We start from the raw sequence: 19371 nt of genomic DNA, 5'->3' as shown, positions 1-19371 counted from the left end.
AAAAGCTATTGCATTTAGTCAGTTGTTTTTGTATTTTATGTCTCATAACTACAATCAAAGCTATTACCACTCAAGAAACCTTAAAAATAAATATATAAATATATATTTCTGGTACTAACTGAGGCCTTATATCCTTTGACATCTAAGTGATCGGAATCATTGAAAGAATCATAACAAGAGGCCTAAGATAACAAAATAAAATGACAATATTTGCCACATTGATAATAATTCTTGAAAAGTACTTAATTTTAAAACAAATTAGATAAAAATTGAACTCAACTAGAGATCAACTATAACTCTGTGTAGTTGTGGTATATTTTTATAATTTAAGATAGCTACATATCCCGTCCGAATGTTCAAATATTTTGCAACTGGCTTGCTCTTGGCCCGCTCTTCACGTGGCACGGCACTTATAGTTCTCGTAGTGGTTGCTCCGCCCGTCGTCATCCATCTGCATGTTACATCATCGCAAGGGCCAGGATGGAGGAGACCTGCTCCTCTGTTGACTGCGCATGAAAAATGGCGACGCTTATTAAACATGCTCGAATGGACAGCAACGCATCCCGGGAAGAGCACTAAACTGGCAGGAATTTATGCACCAGCGATGAGGTTTAAACTCTGCCATTTGATGCGAGACCCCGGGAGTCGGGAGTCGGCGTTCAAGTGGTTACGGGTGAAGCCCACTAGCGCTCATTAGAGTGGTGTGTGTGTTTGGCTGGGTGTGTGCGATAAATTAAGAGAAACACAAGAGTCCCTAGGACAGTGGGTCAGAAGTCGGACAATGGAAGCTGTCGCCTTCGCCTGACCTCAATCTCCTCCTAGAGCAGAGCAGAGTCTAAGGGACCCAGTTAGGGCAGAGGTTGGCGCTACAATGTACAGTTCTTGGGGCCTTGTTTGCTTTAAATACTCTTAAAAAATAGCCACCATAGGTGGCATTGCCTCCTGCCCATATCCTTTGGCCCGATTTCTGAAATAATTTGATGGCACCACCGCTGCCGAGGACTCTGCTCTGCTTGAAAGGACCTCTCCTCTTCTGTATTTGTTTAGCTCACATTTCGACTCTCTGGCCGGCAGCAGACTCATTTTGCAATTTGTTTGTTCCTGCGAGCCGGCTCCTTTCATTGCAGGATTTTCCTTTCCCTGCCTCGGTTTCCTTTTTGTGTTAATTGAGCTGCAGTGCTGGCCTGGCTGTCGTTTCTGCAGCTGCTGGCCACAAGCTGAAAAGTAAATTAACACGGAAAGAGCGCATCTGAAACTCGACCAGCCACCTGGATCTGGTACCATAAATGCTGCCACCATTCACCCGTCCACTCGGAGAAACAAGGAGCTTAAACTGAGTGTCCTAAGACCCTCTTCCCATTAGAAATGCTCATAAATCTGGTGGGGAATTTCGTGCAGTGCCTGGACTGAATGCGATATGTGTGAATGGCATTTACACCCAAGCGGAAGGCAGGAGCTGGAGGTCCTGGCAGGGAGCACCAGCAACCGTCTGCGGTGGTGGTGGTGTATGTGATGCGATGGCGGATTCAAAGGGAAAAGCCAAGCGAAACAACACGCGAGCAATTAAAATGCTCGACAACAAATTGCTATCAAGTGCTCAAAATTCAAAAAGGACGAGACAGGATCAGGCAAACAGCCGGGGAAGTTGCAAATGGCGCGGGACTTATGCATATGCAGTCGGTAAACATAAACAAATAAAGGGGGACTCGCCTTACACCGACACTTGATTAAACGAGGCAGCCAGGACGCCCTTTGAGGGGCTTTAAAATTGAAGACCAAGCTGCGGGATGGTCAGGACTACAGTCTCCTGGTTCAGAAGCTTATGCAGGACATCTGAAATGATTTTATTTAGATTTACTGCCAACTGGTATTGGCGCCCCACGGTCGGTCGGGCTTACTATGGACTTGGGGGGCCTCTGTTTTGATCCACCCGCTCAAAGACGGCGAAAATTTATGACTTGAAAGCACCAGGACCTCGGGACTGGCTCAAAAGAAAGACATTTCGCCGCGGGAGAAGCCAGAGAAGCGCTGGAGTCTCGTAATTGCAGGCAACACATTTTAGCATTTTCAAGCGGAGCCGGAAAACAAATAAAAATGAAAATGAAAAAAAGCATAGAGCGGGGCACGTGACTGGCATAGATACAATTGGGAGGGTGACCTTTAACCCCTATCCCCCATCCGCCATCCCCCATCCTAGACCCTATTCCCTTATCGCCGCTTGACTTTGTGTATCCCCCATAAAGTGCTGGGAATACTTGTAAAATGTGAATGTTTATGGCTGGGAAGGCGCGAGAAAAGAGCACTTTAACTATGGCCTTTAACTATGGATGGAATAAGTGGGGCACTGAGAGAAAATAAGGTATACCCAGCTCAGTATTACAGAATCCGAGGCAGCTACCTTTTTCTCAGTGCCCTTTGGGCCGCCGCTTCCCTCTGGCTTTTAGTTATGAACTTGTTGACGTTCCGATTCCGCTCTCCGCCAGCCGACATGCAAAGGCACTTTGGCAGAGAAGTGGACCGGGGACCGGGGACAGGGGAGCGGGAAGCGAGGGAAAGCAATTTCCGGCAGGGGCAGCCCGCACTGCGCGTCATTTCCGGTTTTTCGGCGCTGTTTTTTAGCAGTTGTTGCTCCTCAGTCCAGTTCCCGCCCTGACCACCGACCACTGGCCACTGGGCACTGGGCACTGGACAGGAATTTAAAGCCTTTGCCGCTTCTGAACCTGAACTAACGTGTGGAAAATTGGCCAAATCCGTTTGAGGCTAAGGCCCCTCCACCCCCAAGCAGTTTGCTGCTTAATTTTTTTCTGGCATTTTTCTTTGCTCATTTGGTATGCAAATGTGCGTCAATAATGAATGGTTTCTGTTCTCCTCGGGCCTCTGCCCTGTTCTGTTCTGTTCCGTGGAGAAAGAAATTGAAATTTCGGCCGCGTAGCAAATGGCCTGGCAATCGCTTGTTGTTTGCTTGTTCTTTGTTCGGCTGGCAGAGCGATTAAAGCAGCAAATTGGCAGTGAAATTGCGGCTGGTTCAGGAGCATCAGGAGCTCCAAGCATCCTACGCCCAGGGCAGCCTCTGGCAGGTCCTTTATCCCCATTCGCATGTGTTGTGTTTGTCCTTCTGCCTGGCGCAGAACGGAAGTGTTGGGTTTATCGCAGCGGAAGTGGACAGCTGCATTGGTCAGTTGGGCTAGGTCCTAGCTGCTTCCGCTCCGGCTGTTTACGATTGCCGGATTGCAAATGCCAGACTGGCAGACAGGCAGACTGGTACAGGAACAGGATAACAGCCTGGCCAGAGGCAGGACAACTGCTTTGGCCACTAAACGAGTGGCATGTGGTCGCTGGCCCAAGCAGGTCCGGCATGCCCTTCAGGCTGATAACTTTTTAATGGCCTGGAAGTCCTTGCAGGATTACGGCATTAACTCGGAATCTCATTGGGGTTTTCAGGTAATAGGCAGAATATTAATTCCTGCTCCAATTATCCCCAGACTTGGCCAGGCTTGAATGGAATCTGGATCTAATGGGAGCTGCCACTGAATTGCGGTGGAATCAATAGCTCTACAGCCCTTGAGCTTCCAGAGCTCCACAATTTATCAGCCAGAATTTGGAGAACTGAAAGCGATATTCGACTGGCTGGCAAAGTTGGTTGGGCCGGGATATATTCATACTTCTGCGCTTCTCATATCTGATGACATGCAACTGTGTTGGTTTGCTTTCTGCCACAGGCATCAGAGGCGGTGGCAGGGACCGAAACAAGTTGCAAACAAGCTGAAAACTTTGCCCCTCGGCGGCGGAATTCGCAGCAGAACTTTTTCAACGAATGGAAACCGCTACTTGGTTTCTTTAGGACTTCTTTTAATATTTATGCCCCTTGTTGTGAGCGCTTCGGTGTTTTGTAGTGCGGAGACAACTCGAGCAACTTGGCCGAAAGTTTAGACCCTGTCGAATCTAAGCCAGAGTGTCAGAGGATGGGTGCTGGATGGGCTGCTGACTTATTCAGAAATGTTGCAGTGTAACTGAACTGCATAGATGTGTATATTATTTACACGAGTCACATATTTGACTTTCCCTCTATGTTAGCCGAAATTGAAAAAGTTTCCCAGCTTTGTGTGTGTGCTCTCAGCTCTACCCCCATTCCTGGACTGCGTTTGGTAGCATCTTTTCCCTTATTTTTAATTGACTAACTTGGCTAAAGCGTGTTGGCCGTGGGAGGTGTCGAACTTTGTCGCCAGAGTGCAGCAGCTGAGGCACACGCTCCTCCTGCGTCAAATTGAATTTTGATTCAATTTGCGAAGGCATCAGCGCCCTGTCAGCGCTCCAAATTGCATTTTCACATTTTACGCACGGCTGCCGTTTCTGTTCAAAGTGCCAAAAAAGCGCATTCGCCTGCGAATTTGAATTATTCACGGTTATTGTAGAGCTTTCACGGGACATTTTAGTTAGTTTCCCGACATTTCAGGCTACAAACATTAATCTTTTCCACAAAAAACCTTTTAAAGGTCTGTACTTGTTGAATTATTTCCATCAAATGTCCAAAAATGTACACAGCTTCTGTGTAAAAATGGACAGAAACAAGAGCTTTTTGCGATCAGCTCCCGAATGCAAATTGTTTAACTGAAAACACTGGCCCATAATACTTCCCATTAAGAGCCTGCCCAATTGCATTTGAATAAACCAGCAGATTGATTCGGATTTTTGCGTCTAGACCGGAAATGAAAAGTGCTGCCTCATCCCAGCCGATGGATGAACTCTCGCAATCGCCGCCACCAGGTGCTCTGGGCTTTTTGATGGAGCTTCCTCTCCAATAACTCCCAGAGATGCCATTCACACAACTCGCCCCAACTTGGCATAATTTAAATAATTCTCTAAGCCACAAAAAATAACTCAAAGGCCAAGGAGGGCTGGGGAGGGAGCCAAGTCGACTTAACAAAATCCGCTTAACAGAGATGCTGGCTTGGGTTTCGCCTTTTTCTTTTTTATTTTTTTTATCAAAATAGTCGACATTATCGGGAGTGGGACTGGCACTAGAACTGGGTTTTCTGTCATGGTCCAAGCATTTCCAATCAATTGAAATTCAATGCTCCAAGCGGCGGTGAGGCAGGACGGGGTGGATGGCAGGGTGACTCTGGCAAGCGGAAACGGAAGTGGAAGTGGAACTTGGACATGCAATTTAAATTCAATTTTGCTCACAAACAGCAGCCCGGTGTGGGCGGAGGGTCAGGTGCCGGGGATGGTCGTTGCTTTGGGGCTTTTATGACGATTTCCAAACACAAATGGGTTGCATGCCAGGACTCGGCCAGGATGTCAGGGTCAGGGGGACAGAGCCCTCGCTCTATCCAGGATAATGCCATTATTTATGGGAATCCATGTCAACAATCGCCTTTATTTCCCACGCCATGTTAGATTAAAGGGTATAAAGTGTGTAGTTAAGACGATTTCTTTACTCTACCCTGGACTACTTTCTATCACTTTCCCTAAGAGTGTCCTTTCAGCTGAAATCCCTCTATTCTTGCAACATCTGCTGCTTCCTTTGTTGCTAGTTGCGCTTGAATTTCAATTGAAGCCATCATCATTAAGTCGCAGTTTTTATCCTTGGCTCGCCTGCGGAATTCTAAAAACAAACCCGCTTCCCAGGCACTGAGCCAGTCCTCCAGTGTCCTTTCTCTCCTGTCCTGTGCCCCCACAACAATATTATATCGCAAACAAGTCACGGCAACAACAATACACTTGACATCTGCTAAGCGGATTCCCGACAATGTTGCTCCTTTGAAATCGGATTGGGTTAGAGCCACCTCCACCTCCTCAGCCTGGCCTGGCCTGGCCTGGTCGGCAACTATAAATAGATCAGTGGTGTCACCACATTGCTCTTGTCACCGCCAACTGGCATCTGTCCAGAGTCCTCCGTCAGCCGCCAATTGGCATTCAACCCACTCCGCCCTGGAGTCCCGATGCCCGATGTCCCCGGCCCGTGTAAATCAGGCTAATTAAATCAGAATGCGGCATTAAAAGTTTATGGCGCCGGGCAGCAACAGACATTAATGTAATCATTTGCCATAAATTTGCATTTATGACGCGTCTTGCGCTCGTTGGCGTGGCAATTCATTTGCCGGTCAGCCAGGCAGCCTGTCACCTCGCAGGACTAGCGCCGGGGAGGCAAGGACACGGCGTCTGACAACGATGAGGTGGCATATTAATTAAAGTGTCGCCGCTAATGAGTTAGATTAAAGCGCCCAGATGCCCAGCTGCCCAGCTGTCCAGAAGCGGGGTGTCAGGATGCCAGGATGCGCGTGTCTCGACGTCAGTGGCTTTTATTTGGGGCGAGCGTGCGTGTAATTGGCAATATCTGCTAGCCAGGCTTACAGCTACACAAGGAGAAACAAGTAATGCCAACTAGGAGGTGCAATAAGTTAATAATTTAAATTAAAATGATACACTTAAAAACTATTTAATAGCCAATATAGAGGAGAGCATCAAACTTGAGTTTAAACTTATGTAGAAAGAGGCACATGTTTGCTAAAATATTTCTCTCTGTGTATTAGTTTCTGTCGGTGGCCTTCATTAAGCTTTTTATGCACGTGGTCGCTTAATGCTCCTTTGATATTCCTCGCACTTTGCTGGCAATGAGCAGGTTGGTCGCAGGAAAGTATGCTACAATAAAGTTCCCACTGATTAGATCCTTTCCGCCGACAAAATTAGAGCAAATGAATCACAAGCTTTACTACCTTGTTGAATAAAATAAATAATGCTGAAAACGACACACATTTGTGAGGAAAAGTAGCAACTTTTTAATAAAATCTCGTAACATTAAACACGAAATTCAAGTCCTTGCTGCGAGTCCGAAAAAGTTTGGCGACCGACGCTTTGAAAGCGCCTTCTCTTTGATTGAGCTGCTCTCTAGCGTAAATAATTTAAATTGAGTAACTTTTACATTCAAAGGGAAATCCTTGAGCAAACATAAACAAAACGCATCCCCGGGAAGTCTCCGAGGCAGAAGGAAAAATGTACAAGGCAGTCATATATCAGAATTATTCAGCAATGACTGAGAAGTAGTATCTCCGCCCGCCCGAGCACTGCAGCTGATAAAGTACAAATAAATTCATGTATTAAGCGCAAACTTTCGGCTCCTGTCCCCGCATCCGCATATTTCATGTCCAAGGACCAACATTATTAATATTAATTTATACACACATCTCGTTGTCGGCGTGTGTGCGTAATCTTGTTGTGGCAGTTGGCTTTTAAATGGCCTCTGCAGCGTCCGGGCCAGGGACCACAAAAGGTTGCCATGGCCCTGCCGTAATGGAGAAGATTTGTCTTTTCAATTGTTCGGGCCTCCTCCCCCATCCCTGGCCGCTCCTCTGCTCGCCTCATAAATGTTTTATGTGGTAATATTCGACATTTATTCGGTTGACAAATTTACACATCTGTCACTCAGGAGGAGCCGGCAGGCTGGGGTAGGCTGTGCGGCGGGAGCCGTCACTTGCCAGTCGGAATGCTTTGGCTATTGATTTTTGGGAATTTAATTAAACCTTTTTCGGGGGCCACACAGTACTCAGTGTCAGTGCTCGGGCACAGCCACCCGATATTGCCAATAAATTTGTGTGCCAAAGCCATAATCCCCGCCAGCCCGTATCGGCAGCATCGATAAATCGAAAAGTACACTGTACACTGGTGGCCGCCACAATGGAGGTGCTGTCAGGAGAGGCCGGCATCGCATCCGATGCACCACAATCCGGGCTGCAGGCCACTAAATTGTGGCTCCAGCTGGCTCCCAGCCATCTGGCCAGCCACTATCTACCAGCCAGCCGCCCATCCATTCTGCCCCAGGCCAGATCCTGGGTGAAGCCTTTGCCGCGCATTGTAATCCGGCGGCTGTGGCTGCGGTGGCCTGGCTGCCTGGCTGCCTGGCTGACTGATGGCCAGGTGAAGCCTTCAGCACGGGATTAAGGACTGGTGCACCTGGGGAAAAAACTCTATTCTTTAAATGAAATATTAAATAATATGAAACAAGGTCAGTGATTAGAAGGATATATCTTGGGCATGATCTCAAAATAAAATGCACTTTCCATCCAAAAATATTTCATTTCGGAATGCCATTTCTTTGAGTACACCACCGAGTGCAGCTGCTTTAAATGAAAAGTTTCATTAGAACACAATACCCAGTTTCATTACTCCTGGATGCAGAATGCAAACAGAAAGTTGCCAGGATGCTGAAACTGAAATTCATCCAAAAAAGGCGCTCGCCCGAGAGCCAGCCCGAGAAGGGAGGGAATTCACTTTTAATTATTTACGGCTAAACAGGAGCTGGCCAGAGGAGGAGGGACTGGAGTGGCCGCAGGAGACACTTTTTATAGAACGGAGGTGGAAAGTTTTTACCAAATGCCGTTTGCTTTGCCAACAGCTGCCCTTCCCGCTCGCCCCGCAACTCATCAGCCCACCAGCCAGGGGAAAAAGGGAGAATATTGTTGGTGTCGAAGCATTTGAGAGTTTCCAGCAGTTCCGTCGGCAATTCCATTACTTTAATGTGCCAGCCGCAAAGGAAGGAAAGGGAAAACTTTTTAAATCTTTATTTATAAAAGCTTCCGCACAGGCGGGTGGCAACTTCTGTGGGCCACTGTGTGTGCTGCAGGATCGAGTGGATGTGGATGAGGCGGTGGATGTTGGGCAAAATGAAATAATTCTGACAGCCACAGCTTTGCGGTTGGCCCAAACTATGCCAGCCAAACTTGCTAAATGCCCCGACAAACTTTGGCCTCCGTGAGTGAGTTATAACCTTAGCCCAAGTCGGATTAGCCCGGAGAACTTGCAAATTGTTTAGCTAATTCGTCACCATGCTAACATTCCTCCTTCTCCTCTTCCTTTGCAGTGCATGCGCGCCTACGTGGAGTTCGAGATTTCCGAGGGCGCCTACGAGATCTCCTGCCCGGACGCCAAGTGCCCGGCTCAGGGCGCCATTTCGCTGCCCGAGATCGCGAACCTGACCACAACGAATCTGCTGAAGAAGCACCATCGCTACCGTCTGAATCGAGGTAATCCTCCCAAGAATTTCTTCCATCTTTCTTGGTTTAACCTATTTTTCGGTCTTTGCCAGAAATCGAATTGGACAAGACGCGTACCTGGTGCCCGCGGGCTGGATGCGAGACCATCTGCATGGTGGGCGCCCAGCCGGGAGCAGCCAGCGCCATTTGCCAAATGGACGAGTCGCCGTCCACCTCGCAGAGCTACACGCCGCAGCAGGAGAGTGGAGGCGGCAACGGCGGCGGCGGAGGAGCCGGCGACCAGGTGGGCTCGGTGGCAGCAGTGCTCTCCATTGCTGTGCACTGTCCCTCCTGCAAGGACGAGTTCTGCGCTCTCTGCAAGAAAGCGGTAAGTCCAACCTAACTATTGGAATACATTTTCCTAAATTCATTATTTTTTGAATATTTCTTGCAGTACCATCCGAACATTAGTTGCGACGAGTTCGGCCGCCGGCTGATTGCCGATGGCCAGGACGACATTGGAATCCCATTCGACAACGAGCTCATCAAGTGCTGCCCCATGTGCGCGGTGCCCATCGAGAAGGACGAGGGCTGTGCCCAGATGATGTGCAAGCGCTGCAAGCACGTCTTCTGCTGGTACTGTCTGGCCAGTTTGGATGTGAGTTCTGGAATATTTTAGCCAACATTTTGCATAACTAATTTCTGTGAGTGTCTTCCAGGACGACTTCCTGTTGCGCCACTACGACAAGGGCCCTTGCAAGAACAAGCTGGGCCACTCGCGGGCCTCCGTGGTGTGGCATCGCGCCCAGGTGATCGGGATCTTCGCCGGCTTCGGCATCCTGCTGTTGGTGGCCTCGCCACTGCTGCTCCTGGCCGCTCCGTGCATCATCTGCTGCAAGTGCCGCGGCTGCAGCGGCTCCAAGATCGACGAGGTGGACGGCGAGCTGGAGGAGGAAGTCACCGCCTTGCAGGGCTAGGACTCTCTCTATTAAGGACGACACTAGGCTAGGCAGCTACAGCTGTACAAGCAGCTGCTGTAATTACTGGTAGAATCTATTGTTAACGCTGACGACGACAGCAGCTTACGTACATTGATTTTAGTTATTATTATTATAATTGTATATGTGTTAACTAAATTGTGATATTTACAGTGGTTCAATCACCAATTGAATCGACAAATTTGTTGAGAACCTATACAACAACCAGACGCCTTCGATTCTGTTTAGGTTCGGTCTCTGCATATATTCTTTCCTCCACCCCTATATAGATATATACACGATATATATATATACATCAAATTACTGATATATTCGACTAATTCAATCTGTGTAAAATCAATTAGGTCCTCTTTTAGCGCGTAAGCTAGTCTAAATATATTAGGTGTACGCCTTGTATTCAACAGTGCTTTTATATCGCACCCCACCCACAACCACACTCACCACAACCTTCTCTCAAGTATTACACACGCAACTAACAGGCCCGGGAGCGGGTTACGAGTCCGGCTCCGGGCCCTTTGATCAACTGCTTGGCAATGCTTTTATCTACACACCAGCATACACCTTCGCGTATACCTGCACATATAGTGGGTGTACACGACGTTGTCACTACTACTGTTTATTGAATGTATTTAATGTAAATGTTAATAAGCAGCTAAAACAAATGTAACACAAGCCGATGCCCCTTCCTGGGACACTACTGAGTGTCTAGTGAAGGGTGCTGCTGGGTTTGATTAATGTAAATTATTGAATTATTTAATGATTACACTCAAACATATATCAAATACGTATGACATAAAAATACGTGTACATTTAAAGAAAACATATTTAAACTCTACTCTTAATGTGAACAACTACCGCGTATGCTGTTTGAAATAAAAATGTTAAAAGAAAAATGTTAAGCTTTTTTAAATGGTATTTTAATGGCAACTAACAATTTTAAAAAGGGTTTCTAAATTTTTGAAAGTGTTAGCAGCAGATTTAAATTCAAAGTAGCCGCCTAATTTTTCAACACTGACTTCAACGGCGTTGCCAGATTTCTCATGTGTGTTATATTAGTCTAAAATCCAGCAACGCCGGCCGCCCCCTTTTTTAGTGCTGGAAAGCCCAAAAACGTTTATCGACTATCGTTTGTTTTGTTTTCTTTGCCGGCGGCTTTAGTTTTGTTTTTGCCAGACAGGACATAAATAAAGTCCATTGCCATGGATGACCAGGCTTGCCCGCGGTGCAAGACCACCAAATACCGCAACCCATCACTCAAGTTGATGGTCAACGTTTGCGGACACACTCTTTGCGAATCTTGCGTGGACTTGCTCTTTCTCAAGGGATCGGGCGCCTGCCCGGAGTGCATGGTGCCCCTGCGACGCAACAACTTCCGTGTGCAGCTATTCGAGGATCCCATGGTGGAGAAGGAGGTGGACATAAGGCGGCGAATCCTGCGCGACTACAACAAGCGCGAGGAAGACTTTGGGTCGTTGGAGGAGTACAACGACTATCTGGAAGAGATCGAGAACATCGTGTTCAACCTGTGCAACAACATCGAGATCTTTGAGACGAACAAGCGGATCGAGGCCTACAAGCGGGACAACCGCGAAGTGATCCAGCGGAACAAGACGCGTGTCGGACGCGATGAGTACGCGCTGGAGGAGATGCTGGAGCTGGAACGCGTGCAGGAGGAGTCGCGAAAGAAGGAACTCGAGGAGCTGGAGATCGAACATAAGAAGAAGAAGGCCCGCGACAAGCAGGCTCTGATCGAAGAGCTCATGTACAGCGGCAAAGACGCCGCCCAGATAGTCAATGAGTTTGCTGAAAAGGCAGAGAAGCAGCGCGAGGAGGAGAAGCAACTGCCACCACCCAAGCCAGCTACAGAGTTCTCCACGGGCATCAAATTCGGACAGACTGCAGATCCTTCGCTGCTGCCCGTGCCCAAGTCTGAGGAGGGGCCGTTGTTTGTTTACGAGCCATTTTTGGTCTTGACGGAAGGTCCTGCGCCCCCGCCGCCCACTGAAATCGAGGCCAAGGGCTACATAGCGCACATTCGCGGGGAGACGCCGCAGGAGAACGCCGGTGGCTTCACCTCCACTATCGCTTGCGAGCGGGCTCTGCAGGAGGCCCTGCAAGGACTCTACTACACGCCCACGGCGGGACTGTCGCTGGCCACTTAGATCGGCTGGAGCCGGAACAGGTTGATCGCGCCCAGAGCACATAACGCTTACTTTGTTGAACAAATGTGTCCTATATGAATCCATTCAGTTAACTCTACAACTTAATAACCTATTATAATGAAATAAAATACTGTTTATATGAAACACGTTTTGCGCTTGACCCATCCAGATGCGGCAGCTGTGCGGGTTCAGCTTGCACGCCTCGTTTCTAGTTCAATGGGCCATTTCGGAGAGCCTTGACATGGAAGAGTGCAATGGTCAGGCGTTGCTTGATTACAGACTTGTTTTATTTTTTAAATACTTTTAACAGTAAATAATTATAGGCATAGTACATATGCTAGATAAACATACAATGGATTTTATCGGGCTCTTTATACAGTACACAGAGTTATAGTTAAATTATATGGTACTTTTTGACGAGTAGCTCGCCGCTTTCTAATTACTACTTGCACAGTAAGAGGTAAATATGTTCTGCGCTCGTGCCAGATGCGAGATTTTGGCCACAGACGGACTATCCTAGCCAAGTACATATGAACTGTTTAACTTAAGGCCTATGGGTGATCGATGGGGGAAGATTACAGAGTGCGGGACAGATGACAATGAGTGCTTTAATACAATTCAAAACTATGCTTTCCATATATAGATGATCAATATACACATTTAACATAAACTCGGGTGGATCACGCTTCTCGAGCCGGCTCCGGAGTCGCTTGCCCTTGGAATGTGGAAGCAGCGGCTGGCGGAAACTAACTACAGCCAGCACTAACTATATTAAACAGTGTTGGCCGATAGCGGTAGCGATTGGTTGGTTCGACATACGCCTAATAGTTAGATGGTAGCATAACGTTTAATTTAGACATAAATTTGGTCTTAACAATCTAATTAAAATGTTAACATTTAAATATAGTTTTTCGCACACGCCTTGGATGATTGAACATACAGCTAGTATTAGAAATGGTTGCGGGCCGTGCAACCATATGCTAGTGCCCGGCGGAGCTATGATTGTTTGCGATACACTACTGATAGTTTCATTGTTGACATGATTTGCTTTGCTGCAACGGCAACGAGTTGCATCCGCATCCGAGTTCACTTGGGTCTGGAATGGGGCGTTGGCACCCTGGGAACAGATCATTGTTCCGTAATCCTGATGCATCGGCATTCGCGTTCGACTTGTTCTACTTCTGTGTTTCTTTCAGTTTCAGGTGTTCGAATACGTGTGTGTGTAGTTGGATGCGCAAAGCAAAAATCAGCAGGCAGTAGTCATAAATTGCACTTCTAACTAAACAGAGTCGTCTGCAATAAACAATGAGAAAATAGCATTGAGTTATTTGTTTGTTTGTTGGGAGAATGCAGAGAAAATCACGCATACGCACCGTGATACCACCATTTAGTCTTTTTGGGATTTTTATTGCAGGTCTTTACGTAGAGCGTGTTATCCGGCGGACGCTTTTTCTCGCGACAGCTGCTCAACATGGAGGCTATGCTAAGGCACACCGATTGCACCGACAGCGCCGGCGACCAGTCCTCGGTCAGAATGGATAGGCAGATGTGTCCATTGCTATAAACATGAGGATGCACTGGTATGTTGCTGCCAATGAAGGTCACCTTTTGAGAGAAAGAAGAGTTTTAATGTTTAATGATGCACTGGGCAGTCGGCAGCAGGCTCCCTTTGTTTGTCAACTCACCTCTGGCGAATCGAAGGGATATTTATTGTTGAATTTGAACAGCAGCTGGAAGTCCTCGCCCTCGTAAAGTGTGCCCTCGAAACCTTTAATATTTATTTTCCATCTGTAACCGAGAGCCACCAATGAGACTTATGAATTGCAGGCATTGTTTTCGGAATGTTTTATTTTATTTTTTTGTATTAATACGCTTTTGCGCTTAATGTAAACCAGTTTCAGTTTTCGCTGAACTTGGCCCACTCTACTCACTCGGATAAATTTTGCTGTACGCTCTCAGTGTCAACGGTAACGCCCGGCGGCGGCTCCTTGATCAGGGACATCAACTCTTTGTGCAGCCGGCGCTGTGGAATGGAGGGAGAGCTCAAATTAGTGAATGACTTGGCATGTCGGGACTCGGGAGTATCTTATCTTGGACCAACACAAAGCCGGGCCAAATGGGCCTTTGCTTTGTTTTTCGCTTTTCTCTTCGGAGTGCTTAAAAATTATTTTTTCCGCCCATCTTATCGGCTCGCCATTTCTCCTTTGGCTTACAACCGCCAATATACTCTATATGACGAGTACACATACACACAGCCCGGTCCCCGATAAGATAAAACAATGTCACTGAAATTTATAGAACTGTCGATTGCGCTCAGTCTTGCCGTCTTGTCCCCTCCAGTTCGGGGAACACTTTTGCCCCCGTGCCTCACAAAAAAAAACCACAACGAGAGGTCTCCTGCCCACTCAACTAAGCTGCTGATTAAGGACGCCCCGATAAGAGGGCCACAAATTCGCAAACGCAGAAAAATAACTCGATAATTGGCATTTGAGGCAATTTTTTTTGAGACCCCCACTGGGTAGAAGTGTTTGGAAAAGTTCAGCATGATCGAACGCCAGCCGAGTGGCCAAAGTTCAGTGGTATCCCACAGATACGCGCTACATTACTTGCCTCCCATCGACAGTTGTCCAGCTGGAGGGGTTTGCCGCACTTGGAGACCGGCGGCGTCTTGGGCTCCTTCGGCTCGGTGATGATCTCCGACTTGGGGATCTTGTCTTTCGACTTTTTGAACAACTTCAGCATTGTTGATTGTATAGGAGGTGACTGTCACAGACGAGCACTAAATCAGGGTTATGTCACTGAGCACTGTATCACCGAGTTTATCGTTCAAGTGATTCACTAGACAAATGTTACTAGACGTCTGCGATGAACCTAAAGTTTGCGACTTATTTATTTTCCACACTTTTCCTCAATATGTTATGGCTGCTCCCAGGGACCGCGGTGGTGACTAGAAGGGGCGTGGCAGGCACATTATTTATTCGCGAGCTGGTAGCTGCTTTTGCGCCAACGTTCGTGCGACGACTGCAGGAAAGCGCCGAGAAATTTGTGGGAGAGACTCCGGCCGCCGGGCGAGCCAAGTGGCGCAGCGGCGAAGTGGTGAAGTGACGAAGCCCCGACGTCCCGACGTCGCGACGTGTTTTGGTGTGCGTACCCCGCCGCTGTGTTAGTTGCTTTTGTCGTTGCACCCGCCCCCACCCCTGCTGCACCACCCCCTCCTCCTGCCACCTCTCAAAATACACTTTTTTCACTATCGAAAAATGAGAATTCGCAAAGTGCAACAGCCCAAACTAGTTTGTAAGTAATGGCAAGTTGCTCACAGCTGGTTTTCGAATGGGTTCTGCTGTCTCTCGTATCACGAGATGATGAGGGCTTTCCGCCGTCCCCCCGGAGCTGGAGGAGGAGCTGTATAGGTAGCATCGCTTATCGGGCCACAGCCCTGGCACGCAGCCATTACCTGATAAGCGGCCCGATTAGATTACCGCGATAGCCATGCAGATACGCACCACCATCAGCACCAGCACCGTGCAAAAAAAGGGTAAACAAGCGTTGGACAAACAAATCGAAATTTGTCAACAGATTCGGTATAAATTTCCCTTCTGGAAACTCACAACCAAGAGATAACTACTTTCCGTTTGGCTTTTAATTAAAAGCTTCAGGTCTGGTTGTCAGTCGCTTTTTCCCCCAGTGCACGGAACACAAAAGGGAAACAAGTGGTCAAGTGGGCTCTGGGAAGTCTACGTCAATGGATCATGCATTTCAATTGATGGCACAATGAGATCTTTCGATGAAATGAAGACCGACGACTCATGATTAAAGCCAATAAAGTAGAGTCCCCAGCCGATCGCTTATATAAGTTTACAGAAAACTGGTCTAGCCAGAGCGCCACTACATATAGTTGGCTGAATAGATAGTGAGTAATGGTGTGTGGTTCCCAAATGCCCAGATTCCAAAGTGGGCCACTCTGCGGGGGTTACATGCGTTTGTTTTAGACTCTATCAAGTGCGGAAAGCAAAACAATAGCTGCTTGAATCACCCAGAGCGAGAGCAATAAACAAATAAAGTGCAATCGAATGCCAAAGTCGGGGGGAGAAATCATAGGGAACTTTATGGCACCAGCCTAGAGGCCAACAACGGGCTGGCCAATTCTTCGCCAATAAAGCCCAACAGCCGCGCCGCAGAGTGTAAACAAATAAACCAGCCCGGCTGTCAGACTGATGGGCGGGATGGGCGAAAGGGGACGGTGCTTGTTTTCATTATTCTTTTTTTAATTTCCGAGAATATTTTTTGAGTAAACAGAATCCAGAGGTGGCTGGCGAAAAAGCGTGCCAAAGCCAAAATATCTGGTGGCTGATAAACGCTCCGGCTTCTCAGGCATCTGATAAACCCGCTCGGCCGAGAGGGTGAAGGACGATTAGCGTCGATATAAACAGGTGAAATGGGGGCGGACGTGAATCACGCCCTCGAAAACGGTTTGGAAATTGTATTTGCTGGCCAACCTTCGACTCTGAATCATGCCAGGCCAAAATAAACAAATCAAACTACCCGGCGAAAGCCCCACTCTGTCCAAATTGTGCAACTTGGAGGCTCAGGGCCAGGGCCAGGCCCAGGCCCAGACCCAGACCCAGCCCCAGACCCGGGCCCAGCCCCAAAAGCCATATAAAGCGATTTCCTGAACCAGAGAAATGCTAAGCGCATTACCAAGAGAAACAACGGCCAAAAGCGGAAGAACACTAAGGGGGGCGTTGATTATGTGTGCACTGTAGCCTTAAACTTGCCAAATAAGCAACGTGCGCCCTTCGCCGGCATGCTATCGACCCGAATCGGTACACCATCCCCTACGTCATCAGTTGGCTGCCCAGTCAGCAGTGACGTCAGAGATCGTGCTTTCTGCCGCTGATGATAGTAAGAACGAAAACCTGATGCGCCAGTTTGGGGTTTATCATCTGGCCAGGTAGCAGCGGGCTGTGTCACGTTCGAGGCGGATGAGCAACAAGTTCCAGGCCGCTTCCAGAGCAGCATCGTCTTCTTCGGCTGATTGCGGCTGATACAGACAATCCCGACAGAGTGTGTTCTTTTTTAATCAACTAGAAGCGCAATCCATCGAAACGAGGACGTGCTGCTGCCGCTCACACGTGAAAGGGGCGTGCAATTACAATGGCTTGTAAGAGGGGCATCGGCTACTTAATTAAACTTCAATGGAACATGTCGCCGTTTACAAGCCAATTCAACATTGATGACTACAGAGAGACAAATCAGAAGGCAACAAACAGTGCCCTCAGCTTATGCAAATCTTAAAAAACTAATAAAAACTTCCACAAACAAGTTTTTAACTTAAGAATTGTATTAACTAACAGAATTCCAATAGGATGTTGAAAAACAACAGTGATGCGGATGATTAGGCTAGTTTAGGCTAGCACATCTATAAGTAGCCGCTTCTCAACGCAAATATAATTGCGCAGGTACCATTTAAACAAAAAACACAAATTGTCAGCGACATCTTAACGATCACGTGCCACGGGTCAACAAGTACGATAACCCCATTGCGCCTAGTTTGGCGACAATATAAAGGGAATACATGCTCGTGTCGGCAAACAGAGATGGATTGCACCCATATGGGTGTAGAGAACTGCCGTTTTGGGTTTAAACTCCCCTTTGATTGCTTTCCGATGCGAGTGGGAGGGCTTCGAAAGGCGAATCACTTCCTTATGGCCACACATTCTTTTGTTGTGGCGGATTCTTTGTGATCGGGGCGCAGAATGTGCCCATGCATATTTCATGATGCCTGGGACCAGCGCCACTGTCAACTAGATGCTTTTAAACTGGTTCTCGTCGCGTGTATTTATAGAGCCACCCCAGCCCCAGCCCCGCCCCATCCCTTCCTGCACCAGTATCGCCTGGGAGCGCCGGCTAATTAATATGTTGAGCGCGTGCCAAAATTCGCCGAGAGGCGACGGTTTGGTAATCGCCAAGAGGAACCCTGGGAAAAGCAGACTGACGCTGATCGGTGATTTGTTTCGGCACAATTCGAATTGCGGATTATGTATTAGTTTTCGCGGATTTGGCGGAGCGGCGCGTGCGAATTCGCGTGGCATCGAGAACTGAATGAGAGGTCGGTCGCCGGCGATGAGCTTCTATTTTCAGAGGTTCAGCGAGTGAGCGATATAGAGAGATATGTGTGGCAGCACTGAAGTATCTCTGCCGGAGAGAGCAAGAGTGGCCCGTCAGCTAGGATGGACGGTTCGCCTGCACCTGCATTGTTTACTTCGCATAAACAAAGTGCAATGGATGCCGTGTAAACAATTAGCGGTCGGTTGCGCGGAAGAGGAGCCCCCTGGTATGTGCATCTGATACCTGTCGTGGGTGGTAATTAGCAGCTCGGAACCGATGACCTCCAGGTCCGGCGCCGACACAAAGAAGCGTCTCTTCAAGCAGCATTATATAATGAATATCAGCTCTCAAGGAAGCCGAGCTGAGCTGAGCTGGACCTTCTTATCGAAAAGCTGCGTCAGAGACTCGCTTGCTGAAACGATAAGATGACGTTGAACCAGGCCAGTCCAGCAGACCAGACAAGGCGGAAGAGAAACCGTGAAAGATCGCAGATCGCAAACATTTGCACAGCTGTCCCGCCCCCTTTGCAAGCCCCACCCTGCACCCCTGCACCCACGCACCCACCACCCAATAAGCCAGCCCCCCGAGCTGCTCACCTCACTGGGCGACATCGATGACATGCTGCTCCTGGGAAGCTCCGTGCTGACGTCGATGCGGCTCCTGCTCCGTTTTGGTCCGGTACTGCCAGTAGCTTCTCTTGCGAGGGCGTTATCGTTGCTGATGGTGTACGTGGGGGGATAGGGGATTATGTTGTTAAGCAGTGCCAAATGTTATTAGAAAAATAAATATGGTCGAGAGAGCCGACAGTGTGACCCTCTGGGAAGGCAGTGTTGCGAAACGCCCACTCACCAACTGCGCACGAAAATACCGCACTTGCACCGAGCAGCTGTTCGGTTGGTTCGGATTTTGCTATTTTTGGTTTTGCAATAACCGCAATCGGGACACTAAAAATTTGATTTTTGAACTGAAATGGATTGATAAAATTACTGCCTATCCGACTTGTCTGTCTCGTTTGACAATGTATTTCTGAATGAACATAGCGAATAGCTGACGGCAGACTACATTTAAAAGCTAGAATCTATTTTTATCAAAGGGGACTTTGGTTATAATATTTTCTAAAAGATTCTTTATATC

At 48.0% G+C, this 19371-nt stretch overlaps 3 protein-coding genes across 5 annotated transcripts in view; 2 read left to right on the top strand and 1 right to left on the bottom strand.

Annotated features, from left to right (window-relative positions):
* The window catches only part of LOC6493955 (la-related protein Larp4B), a 57947-nt gene extending 47087 nt beyond the window's left edge, over positions 1 to 10860 (top strand). For both annotated transcript variants that reach the window (XM_014906991.3, XM_001961219.4), the window contains 4 exons: positions 8858 to 9020; positions 9083 to 9357; positions 9424 to 9627; positions 9689 to 10860. In XM_014906991.3, the coding sequence (XP_014762477.1) occupies positions 8858 to 9020; positions 9083 to 9357; positions 9424 to 9627; positions 9689 to 9946 (900 nt within the window). In that variant the 3' untranslated portion in view covers positions 9947 to 10860. The remainder of the gene's footprint in view (positions 1 to 8857; positions 9021 to 9082; positions 9358 to 9423; positions 9628 to 9688) is intronic.
* A 204-nt stretch (positions 10861 to 11064) lies between these two features.
* Positions 11065 to 12273, top strand: LOC6493956 (CDK-activating kinase assembly factor MAT1). Its single transcript, XM_001961218.4, has one exon. It carries the CDS (start codon positions 11167 to 11169, stop codon positions 12127 to 12129), a length of 963 nt encoding a protein of 320 aa, XP_001961254.1. The 5' UTR covers positions 11065 to 11166; the 3' UTR covers positions 12130 to 12273.
* Positions 12274 to 12957: 684 nt separating this feature from the next.
* On the bottom strand, positions 12958 to 19306 carry LOC6496610 (ubiquitin-conjugating enzyme E2 W). 2 transcript variants are annotated; one of them, XM_001961217.4, is made up of 6 exons: positions 19087 to 19306; positions 18834 to 18954; positions 14061 to 14152; positions 13815 to 13917; positions 13503 to 13734; positions 12958 to 13422 (listed from the first exon to the last, which is right to left on the bottom strand). In XM_001961217.4, the coding sequence occupies exons 2-6, from the start codon at positions 18855 to 18857 to the stop codon at positions 13409 to 13411; spliced, it is 465 nt and encodes a 154-aa protein (XP_001961253.1). In that variant the 5' UTR covers positions 18858 to 18954; positions 19087 to 19306; the 3' UTR covers positions 12958 to 13408. The 2 variants fall into 2 exon arrangements, with proteins under 2 accessions (XP_001961253.1, XP_014763893.1); XM_014908407.3 differs by lacking the exons at positions 18834 to 18954; positions 19087 to 19306 and adding exons at positions 14740 to 15000; positions 18126 to 18523.
* Positions 19307 to 19371: the final 65 nt, after the last annotated feature.

This window comes from Drosophila ananassae, chromosome 3L, assembly GCF_017639315.1.
Source record: "Drosophila ananassae strain 14024-0371.13 chromosome 3L, ASM1763931v2, whole genome shotgun sequence".
NCBI classification, from domain to species: domain Eukaryota; kingdom Metazoa; phylum Arthropoda; class Insecta; order Diptera; family Drosophilidae; genus Drosophila; species Drosophila ananassae.
Note: the sequence above shows the minus strand (reverse complement) of the source record. Positions and strands in the feature narration are given on the sequence as shown.